The sequence below is a fragment of the Aptenodytes forsteri genome, unplaced genomic scaffold (genome assembly GCF_000699145.1).
Source record: "Aptenodytes forsteri isolate BGI_AS27 unplaced genomic scaffold, ASM69914v1 Scaffold15, whole genome shotgun sequence".
Taxonomy (NCBI): domain Eukaryota; kingdom Metazoa; phylum Chordata; class Aves; order Sphenisciformes; family Spheniscidae; genus Aptenodytes; species Aptenodytes forsteri.
The window spans coordinates 22057138-22069115 of NW_008795129.1; the positions used below are offsets into that span (position 1 = coordinate 22057138).

An 11978-nucleotide genomic window follows, 5' to 3' on the forward strand; every position below is an offset into this window, starting at 1 on the left:
TGCACCACATGTTTTTATTACATTTAAAAAAACTAAGGTGCAGCATGGTGTTCTGATCAAGTTCTGTTCCATCCAACCACAATTTAACCTCCTACAGACTTGTCCTGGTCAGCGCAGACTGCTCCTAAGGCCCCAGCCACAGCATCCAACTCCAAACCCCACCACCAACACCCCACCCCCACACCCCCCCACCCCCCAGCCACAAGCCCCCTGGGAGGGAGCCCCCCACCAACCCCCACACCATCGCAAAAGCATACTCTCCCTTGCTGCCCAGCAGCCGGTCCTGCCAGCAGTTCACCTGTACCCCTGCACACCTATATAGGCCATCCTAAAGAAAGAGTATCATGAACCTTACGAGGTTTTTCTACACCACAGCTTTTTATTACATTTAAAAAAACTAAGGTGCAGCATGGTGTTCTGATCAAGTTCTGTTCCATCCAACCACAATTTAACCTCCTACAGACTTGTCCTGGTCAGCGCAGACTGCTAAGGCATGCCCAGCCACAGCATCCAACTCCAAACCCCAGTCAGAAACAGCCACAAGCCCCCTGGGAGACAGCCTGAGGTGATAACTACCATGTCACAAAACTCCTTTCAAAATAGAAACTCATTAAAAGCTAGGAGCAAAAAAAAAAATTAAAATACGGCCAAAATATGATTTTCTCCTCCCCAACCAGCTTCTCATCCTCCTTTTCCTCCCCTCCAGTCCCCCAGCACATTGCCCTCCCAGTAAGCCCTCACAAATGCAAGCCGTTTCCTTGGTACAAAGGAGTTTTCCCCTCCTCTCAGTTCTTGTGGCTTTGCTACCGTAAGGCGCTTTGCGAGACTGCTAGACATCAGTTAATGTCCCAAACTGATGAGCCAGTTCTTCTGCGGGGGAGGAAAAGCAATAATTACACACAACTTGCAACGGCATGTGAGGAGGGGAATGAAAGTAGGTCAGATCTGACAACTCTTCAGCTTTGCTGATGTTCACCAAATGCTTTCACTTACAGTCATTTTAAAAATACAATTAAAATAATAATAGCATGACAAGTGAAGGAAGCAGCACGGTAGAATTCAGCTAGCACTTAGTTTGCCTTTCTGTCCCTCTCTTCGATATGGATGATGTCATTTGTGTGGTGACAAGCAGCAAAAGGACCTGAACCAGCAGAAAGTGAAGCCCATGAAACATCTCTATACCAGGTGCTTACTACTCTGATATTAAGAAGTAGGTTCAGAAAAACAAAACCCCTAAGAAAGGGAGTCTTTTTCAAAAAAAACAAACAAAAAAAAACACCCAAAAAACCCACACACAACACACCCAGCAGTGATAATTAAGAGATGGGACAGGATAACCTGGAGATGTACATAATTGGTATATGAATTATAAGCTGGTTTTAAAAGTTTAAAAAAAAAATCCACATAAATATTTACCCCTCTTACAGAATATCTCATTTTGCAACCGTCCTCGTTGAGAGGCACAGTCCCCAAGCAGTAAATGCCGACGCAGTTTCGCTGACGCTCTTGACTGATTGAAACCCGAAGGGCCAAACTTCCAGAACAGCTCGGCGCTCCCAGCGCACGTTTCGTAATTATAACAGGAGCTGTTGGCTGCTGCACTCTTGCAAATCTGGTCTTTATTTAAGATTTGCCTGTATTCAAAGTTGCTCCAACTTCTCTTTCAATCAGTTTAAAAGCCAGTTTAGTCCCCGGTACTACAAGATGGCATCTCTGATTTTGAGGGCACGCTGTGCCAAATCCCCCCAAAGAAAACGCTACAGACACACAGCGCAAAGGTCTGAATTTCAAATCGGTTCCCAAATTGCTGTAAGGATAATTTTACCCTGGCAGGCTCCATGCCAAATCAAGTATTGTCCAGTTTCCCACAGCCACCACAAACACAAATCGGTGTGTCCTGACTGACCCTGCAGAAGATGCTCCCACCTGACCAGCTGAGATGGAGGAGTACAGTGTGTCCAGCCTGTGACCAGGGAACCAAACCCTCAGTCACATTGATGCAAAACTCCAGACCCTTCTTCATTTCAGACATGTTTTGGGTTCCTGATGTCTTTTCAGCATGAATTTTGCACTTGTTTAACTACACTGAAGTAAATTCTCTCTTCTAGTCACACCAGGTGCACTATTACAAATAGACAAGACATAACTTGCCTAAGTGGGTGATGGTTCTTTTAAAAACACGGATTTATATTCCTAAGGAGTGCTGCTTCGAAGAAGGTCTCCGCTTTCACTCTAAAGCTTCAACCTTGAGGACTCACAAATGTTTAACACTTAAAAATCTGACCCTTCTAGTAAGGAATTTTTCTCTATTAATGATAGAAAAAGGGACAGTTAAGTATTTTTCTCGCACTCCCATCTGTTCCTAAACTAAATATTAATTCTAAGAAAATAATCATCTTTGAATGTATCTGAATAAAGGCAAGTGTTCATTTCTACTGAAGCTGGGAAGCTAGATATAGAAATATGCTCATTAAGAGCTATGCTATGATTATTATTAAAACACCACAATAGTCCATCATCTCATGCGTACACAAGCTTGCCTAACTGGAGTTATCAGCATTTTCATTGTAAATTCTGCTTTCAAAAGTTTGTAACCTGCCTGTAAAAAAAGTTACTATAGCCTGAAATTTGTTGCAAGTTCTCTGCCAAGGAAGGACTATTTTAAGATTAGAAAACTATGCATCCATTGGAGTTGGTAGCTGGTTTGGGGTTTTATCTAAAAAAGTGGTTTTATAAAAAAAAACAAAAAACAACACACAACTCAGCATCTTTGAAAATCTTCTGGCTCCAAAAAAATCACTAAAGGAATCAAATTCCTAAAAGTCAACTTCTTTCTTTTTTTTCCTCCTTCAAAAAGCTGTAGTTGTAAAATATGGCAGATAAGCCTGAAATGTGCAATTATTTGTGCTACTTTGCAAAATAGTTGCCACACTGACACATTACCAACTCCCAGTGTCTCATCAACACTGACTGTAAATAACAACCCTACCCATGCCCAATTAGTCTGCAACTCAAGACCATGCCTCTGCTAAAGGACTGCGGATTTTAAATGCAGAATGGACACATTAAGACTGATTTAATCTGGCTGCTTGTACAATTCCCCAGAATCTCAGCTAGCAATTCCTGTACTGGGCCAAATAACTTACTGAACCAGATCTCTGAAAGGGCATCCAGCCCTCACCCAAAGCTGTGGGGATGTCACATTCCTCCATAATGGGCTGTGATAATTGCCCTTCCATTAAAAAAAAACAAACAAACCCAAACCCCCACACACACAACCCTCCAATTTAACTAATCGGAAAAACAAACCCAAACCCCCCCACACACAACCCTCCAATTTAACTAATCGGTTTGAATTGTTAATCATAACTTGCAGTATCAAAACCACTGCTCTTATTAAAAAAAAAAAAGGTAGCAAGGGAACCCTGTGTGAACTTTTTGCTTTATTTTTCCTACCAAATTGGAAGCAGTATGCTGGTACTTCTCCATCGCCTCTGCCCCGGGATGATGACCACTGCGCAGGGTCCCACCAGCCCTGCAACCTCGCAGCAGGGTGGCACTGGCATGGAGAGGACCCATGGGGGCACCCCAGGATGGGGAGCACGCTGCTCCCTGTGGGACAGGGGACATCCCACCACCGCAGCATCCCTCCTCCACATGCTGCAGCCCTGCCCACTCCCTGGGAACCTGAGAAGCACCTCACAAGACCCTACATCCTGATCCACACAGGTCACAGCAGCTAACGAAGGCTTCTCACAAGACCCTACATCCTGATCCAGGCAGGTCACAGCAGCTAACGAAGGATCTCCAAGTGGACTGTGCTATCCACTGTGACCACAGGTGATGTTAACCTTTAAGCACTGCCAACATTTTTACAAAAATGAAGGTATATTGCTCATATTTGCAACATTTTTACAAAAAGGAGGGTATTGCTCTGGGTACTGCACTGAATGTGTTTATATTTGTATGTTGTTTAGTGCCAGCAAATAGCTGTGACTGAGTTAAAACCCAAATGACAACTCGTTACTCACTTCAGAGCCCACCATATGCACATATCATTAACGAAGGTCTCTCCTTCACCGCTGCTCCTAGGAACCTCCCAAACGCACATTTAAGGCCATTTTGAACTACTGTGTTTTTCAAAGGACACAGAATTAGGCTGTCCCTTGCGGAAAGCTTAAATTAGTCCTTTGAAATTTGACCTAAATTAAAAGAACTGAAACACATTGTTACTACACCAGGCAAGGGCTCTGAGTGGGTGCTCCAAGGACAGCATCGAGGCATTGCATGTGGGGAAGAGACTAAATTAGCTACCCAGCAGAACGATAACACACAGCTTGGGCAAGGGAAGGTCAAGGGAGAGCTTGCTATTTATCAAATATATGTCTAAACTAATTATTCAGTTCACAAAGTAACCCTTCAACCTATGCGTGCGGTCAGAGCCCTTTTGAAATGTTGGCTATCATCAAAGGCCTTCATAGCCTGGGTACACAGAAAGAGAATGGCTCCTTTGTACACACTTAAGTGGACTTATTTCTAAATATTTAAAAGCAGAAAGACTTTATACTCCCTAGGATAAAAAAACATATATGTAAACACTTGATGCAAGACATAATCTGATAGTTGACAGTCCCCAAACTAACTCCTACAGGTCCTGTTTCTGCTCACACTGCTTAACAGCCTCAGATTTTACCATCACTGCTTAAGGAAGAAAGCACCACAACCATTAACAGCCATACTTGGGATCCCAGCCATATTGGGATCCAGCCCTTAGTGAGCACCCATGATATCAATATTGACATTATAATTTACAATGGCTCAAGATATCATCTTCAGTGTAAATACTTTCATATGTACCAGAGTAATATCTAATGGTCACAGATGAGATTCAGAGCTCAACAAGTCCAGAGTTTTATAAAAGCACCTGAGAGAAGCGTGCTACCAAAGAGATTAGACTGACTGCGGATGACCAAAAATACCCTGATACATGACAGCGTCTTGCACCTATCCTGCACATATCCATTGTGCAGGTTATCATATCTAGATAGGATATATCCTATCTAATATATCCTATCTAATACATCATTGTGATATATTAGATAGGATATCTAATATCCTATTAGATAAATACTGCTTGTACTAAAGTACATACTTAACCAGACACTCTGAAGAAAACAGTTGCAAATGTCCCTAAAGTTATGTTTAGATAAGAGACAAGAGTATATTCATTTTACAATCAAAGGAACGAAAAGCCACAATCTCAATTCCTGTTAACGTTGCACACAGCTTTTTGAATATTCTGAGTCACTAAGACAATAAATAATAACAATAAAAGCACCTAACAAAGACAAAATTTAGGGCATGTCCATGAAGGAAGACTAAGGAACAGATCAACACATGTCACCAAAGGTCATGGCCCTGTCGACCTTTTCAGCTGGTATGAAATGTCATAGCTCTAATGACTGCACAGTCAGCAGCCCTACCGAAAATTTACATTATTAGAGCACCTGATCCCCTAAATTAACTGTGGCCAAAATGTTTGGCATTTAGTAAATTAAAAAAGAAGTCTGCTTTGTCTTTGAAGAGATTTTTTGAAGGGTTTTTTGTTTTGTTTTCAGCTTGGAGAGCTTGTGGGTGGCAGTGATGGAACCCAGAGAAGGCGATTGTGTAAAAACTTGGTATTTTTTTAAAGGGGTTTAACAAAGTACATAAAGGAGGTTTTATTTCCCAAATCTCAGATATAAATCCCACACAGTTCCCTGTATTCTGCAGCATAAAAGCTCTTATTATAACATTAACTTAGAAGTGGGGTTGGTTTTTTTCCCCCCCCTCATTTCTGGTAATGATTCAGGTTCTCACGTCTAAAATTGTTTCATGTCAGTAACGTTCCTGCCCAGGGAAGAAGTTTTAAATCCTTTTTAATAATTTACTCTTTGATAAAACCCAGATTCTACCCCCCGGATATTCACTGTGGAAGAAACATATCTTTAAACTGTGCTTTTTAAAATAATAAAAGCTATTCTTTCCCTGAAAAGCTGAAAAATTATCAGGCATCATTCAAAAAAATATTACTATTCTCCCTGTAAAATACTCCACCAATCATGCAATCACATTCTTCCTGATTTAACCCTAAAACTAGGGGACCTCACTACAAACAGCTAATCTGAAATCACAATTATTCATGATTTTGTCATTCCTCTGAAGAGCCAAAAAGGCACCAGATCTGCAATTAACAAATCATACAGTAAGTGGTGACAAGAGTTGGGCGCTTTTTTTTTTTTTTAATTTTTTTGTTTTCCTTAAAAAGGAAAAAAAAAAAAATCTTTGCTATCAACAATCTCTATGGCTGACAGATGACAATATTGCTACACTTTGTTAATTTTTTTCAGGAATGCTTGCTAGGGAGGAGGGCTCATCGTCTCTAAATAGTTCATCCCCTGCCATCAATAAAAATGTACTTGGAACGGATTCTAAAACTATGTTAGCTGGTGACATCTATTTTTAGAGGCAGTGAATAGAAACAAATAAGTTTTGCATGAAAATGTATTAAATAAAAACAAAGCTGTATCCGTGGATTTGAGTAGTAGAATGTGTAAAGGCGAAATTCTCTCCAGCAAGCTTGCCGGATCAGAAATGCTCTATGGACTATTATATTGGTTTGACAGTTGAGTTAGAAATGTAATCGCTCCTCCAAAGGACAGATAAAACCTTATGAAGGAAGCCTCGCTTTCCCCCAAGGTGCTCAGAGAGCAGGAAAGATCCTACACTATACAGTAAAATCATTGTTAAATACAATCAGCTCACGACAATAAAAAAAGCAGCCTCTGCTTAGCTCTTTAGAGAAGAAAACCACTTTGCAAAGCTTGAGGAATGGATATACCTAGAAGAACATACAACAGGTGCAGGCTCAAAAAAGCAGATTTTATCAAAATACCTCTTCCAATGTAAAGGTCTCAATTAGCCTTTACTTTCACAGCAATAAACTGCAGTCCTTGCTATTCAGATCTCTACATTTACACTTCTAGAACTTGCAATCCAGACACTGTACCGATTGTTCTTGGATATTAACAGCGATAGGGAAACTTATTCTAAGTACAAACACCAATAAAGCTGCAACACCATTTTTGCAGAGTGCCTGGCAAAATTAAACATTCAGGCGACATGATTGAAAACTATTGGGATTTATTTTTCTCTGAACTTCTCAGGTTAAGACAATCACAAAGACATGCAGCTATACAGCCATTTTGTTCCTTGAGATAGCAACATGTAACGCGTATGTAAGTGCAACAGACTGGTTTCCTTAAAGACCCATTCCTGAAAACTTTCAGCCATACACTCGATTATACAACGCGATACAAGTGAAATCACTGACACCGCTTGCTTGCGTAAGATTAAATAAAGGCACGCTTGCATGAACACAGCCCATGTGTGAGCAGGAAAAGTCAAAAAACATAACTCTTGAGGGCTAATCTGTTACTTGCCTTAGACTTACCAAAGCACATAAAGATGTTGACTTCTATTTCAGACGTTCAGGCATTTAAAATTAACTTATTTTGTGGAATTAAGGATTCTAGAGTGATTTACCTTCAGGTTCCAGCGTGGTGTCTTCAACAACTAAATTAAACGAAGGTCGAGCCAGGGAAAGTCCAGCCATGGTGACCACCACCAGGCAGATAAGGCAACCCAAATCCCAGCTGACCATCTTTTTAGAGTAAATTCCTGGTCCATTTCCATATCTCCATGTGGACTTTAATCCCATCTGAACACCTCTAGAGAAGCATGGAGAGAAAGCAGTGCCTTCGGCCAGGGTAATACCTCCTCCCTTGGAACGACGGCGGCTGCTGTGGGAAGGAGAGAGATTTAACACTGTCAGCGAAAACATCTTAAAACACAAACCAAAAGACTTCAGAAAGCCCCGAACAGAGCTGAGGTGAGAGGGAGGGGAGGAGGAGGATGGGGAAAATAGTTTTCCAGCTTCAAGAATATGTGAAAAGTGAGTGACTTTTCATTTTCTGTTAGCAGTTTCCATCATCACCTGAGGCGTAACCAAGTCCTCCTTGTTTTCACAAAATCACTTCTCAGCACATATTTAGAGAGCTATTTTACTGACAGAAAAATATACAGTTTTTCAAAAACGAGACGGACACACATGTGCAGGCACATAACCTGTAATGCTGCAAAATTACCACAATTATACAAATTATATTCTTGTTATTGTTTGAAGGTTTATGTAAGTTTGCCTTGTTTTTCATTCCTTCGCTTAGGCAGTTCTGCAGCCAGCTCTGTTCGCAACAATTCAGTAATTTTCCACGAGAAAAACAGTTGAAAAATACTCTTGAGACTTGGATAATCTGTAAAACTTTACTTCACCTCAGGACTTCCAGCTCCCCTATGGACGTACCTTCTGACTCAGTTCAGTGTCCTTTTAAAGCCTGAGAGTCCTGTACAGATGAAAGGCTCCAGTCTTTGCAGGGATACTGGTTAGCTACATTGCATCACAGGCAATTAAAATCTGTATAAAGTGTGGTACAGATTGCAGTTTCTCAGGAGACCTCCCCAGCATCGTTTTCCATTCATATACGCTAAACTTCGTGCACACACGTTTCTCTTCTCTCTCTCTCTCTCAATGATGCTTGTTGATATATATTTTTCAGACGGAAAAAAAAAAGTCTATTTTATTCACAGTGTAACTAATTTAAATGGATGGAGTTAACTGGTAATCCAGGCATGGGCTGATGGAAGAGAGAAGAGAAGCGGTACCAAAGTAACTGGCACTCCCTTCAGGGGACCCTGTTGCCACGACACTAAGATGCCAGATGAGGGGCAGAAGAACATCCTCACAGGCTGATTTAACAGCTCGACCAGAAAATTAGACCTGATTTTCTGCTTCAAAAATAAAAGATGGTAAACCTCAGTAAATGGATAAAACAAGTAACTGCAGCAATTGTTCTAATCTGGCCAATGATTAATCTTAGATGTGATGAAACCCAACTGAAATTTTATTCAGTAAAACTAATTTAAATGGATGGAGTTAACTGGTAATCCAGGCATGGGCTGATGGAAGAGAGAAGAGAAGCGGTACCAAAGTAACTGGCACTCCCTTCAGGGGACCCTGTTGCCACGACACTAAGATGCCAGATGAGGGGCAGAAGAACATCCTCACAGGCTGATTTAACAGCTCGACCAGAAAATTAGACCTGATTTTCTGCTTCAAAAATAAAAGATGGTAAACCTCAGTAAATGGATAAAACAAGTAACTGCAGCAATTGTTCTAATCTGGCCAACGATTAATCTTAGATGTGATGAAACCCAACTGAAGCTTAGAGAGCACTCATCTTGAAGGGAAAAATAACATAAAAAACCTCCTTTTCCCTCCTGCCCTTACCCTTTAAAAACAAACAAACAAAAACACCAAAAAAAAGGGAAAGTGTAGCCATAAAGGCAAACTTCTCAAAACTCCCTGTCATTTGGATGTGGTACCTCAGCATACAGTACACAAACATGGACAAATATTCTCCCTTTATAAAGCCAACCATTAAAAAGTTTACTCAGATTTTATTAGCCTTTTGCTACCTGCACGTACAAAGCAAGTTCACAATGCTAAGGACAGAAATGCTGTTGAGGCATCTTTTATCTTGGGTACTACATACAATAACTTCTGGAGTCAGTAGAAACAGATTTTAGATGACATAAAGAAGGCACTTGGGGAAAATAATTAATACATGGTATTTCAGGCGAATCCTTGATACTTCAGGGCAAGCTTTTTTCACCTCAGCTGGTATCAGCTCAAAGCCCTGTCCCTCCTTTAGAGATTTAAGCATCGCGTGAGCATCCCAGACCACAAGCTAGCAACTACTATTAAATCTCCAGTGAAAACACCACCAGACCACTGCAAAAACATTTGCAAAGAGCTTCCCCAGCACTTCTCTAAATAAGCGCAGAGCAGGTGTAGAACTGAAGAGAGCTCTGTCTCCAGGACCGGTTTGCATTTGGTTAAGGACTGGAGCAAGCCCTCCTGGACTCTACCACCCAGGTCAACCGCCCCACTTGCTGTCTGACAGGCACAGCTCTGTAGCTCAGTTTATCCAGCTGTAAAGCGGGTAGAAACGCTAATTAACAGACTGGATGTAATGCTAATTTAATTTCCATAAATCATCCTGTAAAGCCCGATTAAAGGCTACGTATATAAATGTAAAATTTAATCATAATTTTGCAAAAAGAAAACATACTAGAATGCTAGCATATATTCCGGACTCTTTTTTAACAGCATTAATTCCACTTACATTTCAGCTGTTTAAGATTTTTAGGCTACATTAAACACCATTGAAAGGACGTTTGTGGTTCCTACCCTCATCCTAAGTCCTGAAGTGCAGCACGAGGCTACTTGACCACGCATCTTCTCACCTGAAGATTTTTGCCAGCTTCTGCACCTGAACATCTGCCAGCAGAAAGAAGGCACCTCTTCATCCACAGGGCAGCAGAAAATTCAAAACCGTGGCTTGCAAAGGTGTAGCAAAGCAAAAATCAGAGCGCTGAACCCATCCATGGAGCCAAACCACTTTTCACCACCACGACAGTGACCAGGGTTCGAGGATTGCCCTTTCCCAAAAGAAGCGGAGTCCAACGAAGATGAAACGAAACCAAATTCTTTTCATAGTTTAATCGCCACAGTTGCTGGGGGACGAGTCTCTGGAAAGACCTCCTGCGCTGGATAATTATGTACCTCTATCTCAATGTTTGGAACACAGCCCCAGCATGCTTTTTGGCCTCCACAATTCTGGCTTCCTGACTACAATACCATAATCCCTCCTGGAGTCTCAAACTCAGTGAAAGCCACACGTAGTGTTTATTTTTCCCCTTGAAAGGGAACTCTGTCTCTCTTCTCAGCCTACACTTTGGGGAGGAGTTGTCAGCCTCCAATGATTGATGGCTCTCCTTGCCACTTGCTCATCAAGTCAATTTTCACCTCGTCACATACCTGCCCAAATTTCTTTGCCAAACTGACAAGCATGGGAAAGCAGACTGGTTTGGGAGCCCAACCAAATTCCTCCAAGCTGTACTTCAGTTTAAACACACTCACACACACAAACAAGTAGTACTTGTTCAGCAGTGGCATTAATTAAATTCAATGCTCGGTGTTCTTTTTAATCTACTTCCATTGTTGTTTATAAGATGTTTATCACTCCCCAGGGAGAGTACAATTTGTAGAGTATGTTAACCAAATCAATACATTGCTCATTGTATAACTCTTCAGCATCTTTCTATTAGGCAGGGAATAGCAAAATCTGAATGAAATATGGATCTTCCCCCCACAAAGAAATCTCAAGTGCCCTAAAAAGCCCAGTAGCTTCATCAGAAAAATCCAGGTACATGAAGCTTTAAAGCTAACAGCTTTATATACGCGCATACGCAGACACATATACACACACAGAGATATATGTGCACCTATAAATATATATATACACACATATATCTCTAACAAGACTTTTCATCATAGTTCAATCTCCAAGCAAATCTGAGCATCACAGCTATTAAACATTAATTCTGGAAGACTAATGGGAACCGGCTGGCAGCTTCAGTACTTTTTCATTGTTTGAACTTCTTTCATTTGCTTTCCAGGACTATCCTGTTTTTCTCAAGTCTTTTGCCATTAAGAGATCGGGGGGGGGGGGGGGGTGGGGCGTTGTTTTCATAACTTTTAATTGACATTCCAGAGAGAGAGAGAAGTCCAGAGGCTGCTGATTGCTGTCTATTCAGCCCAAACAGGCTTTTCAGATGAAAATGAGTAAAGGCTAGTGGAAGATTTACAGGGATTTGGTACAAAGGAGACAATGAAGTTTTAAATGTTGATAGCGTTTCACACCGAACGCATAATGGGTCCCTGTTTGAACGGGCCGTTTTGCATTTAAATATATATTTCATTGAGGATTTCTTTTCCCCCTTATCTCAGACGGGGGCAGTTATGTACCGCCGGCCCC

At 41.2% G+C, this 11978-nt stretch overlaps 1 protein-coding gene across 1 annotated transcript in view; it reads right to left on the reverse strand.

Moving 5' to 3' along the window:
• FGFR2 (fibroblast growth factor receptor 2) overlaps positions 1-7702 on the reverse strand; it is an 83202-nt gene extending 75500 nt beyond the window's left edge. Inside the window, 1 exon segment of the mRNA XM_019471656.1 lies at positions 7585-7702. Within this exon segment, the coding sequence (XP_019327201.1) occupies positions 7585-7702 (118 nt within the window).
• Between the last annotated feature and the right edge of the window lie 4276 nt (positions 7703-11978).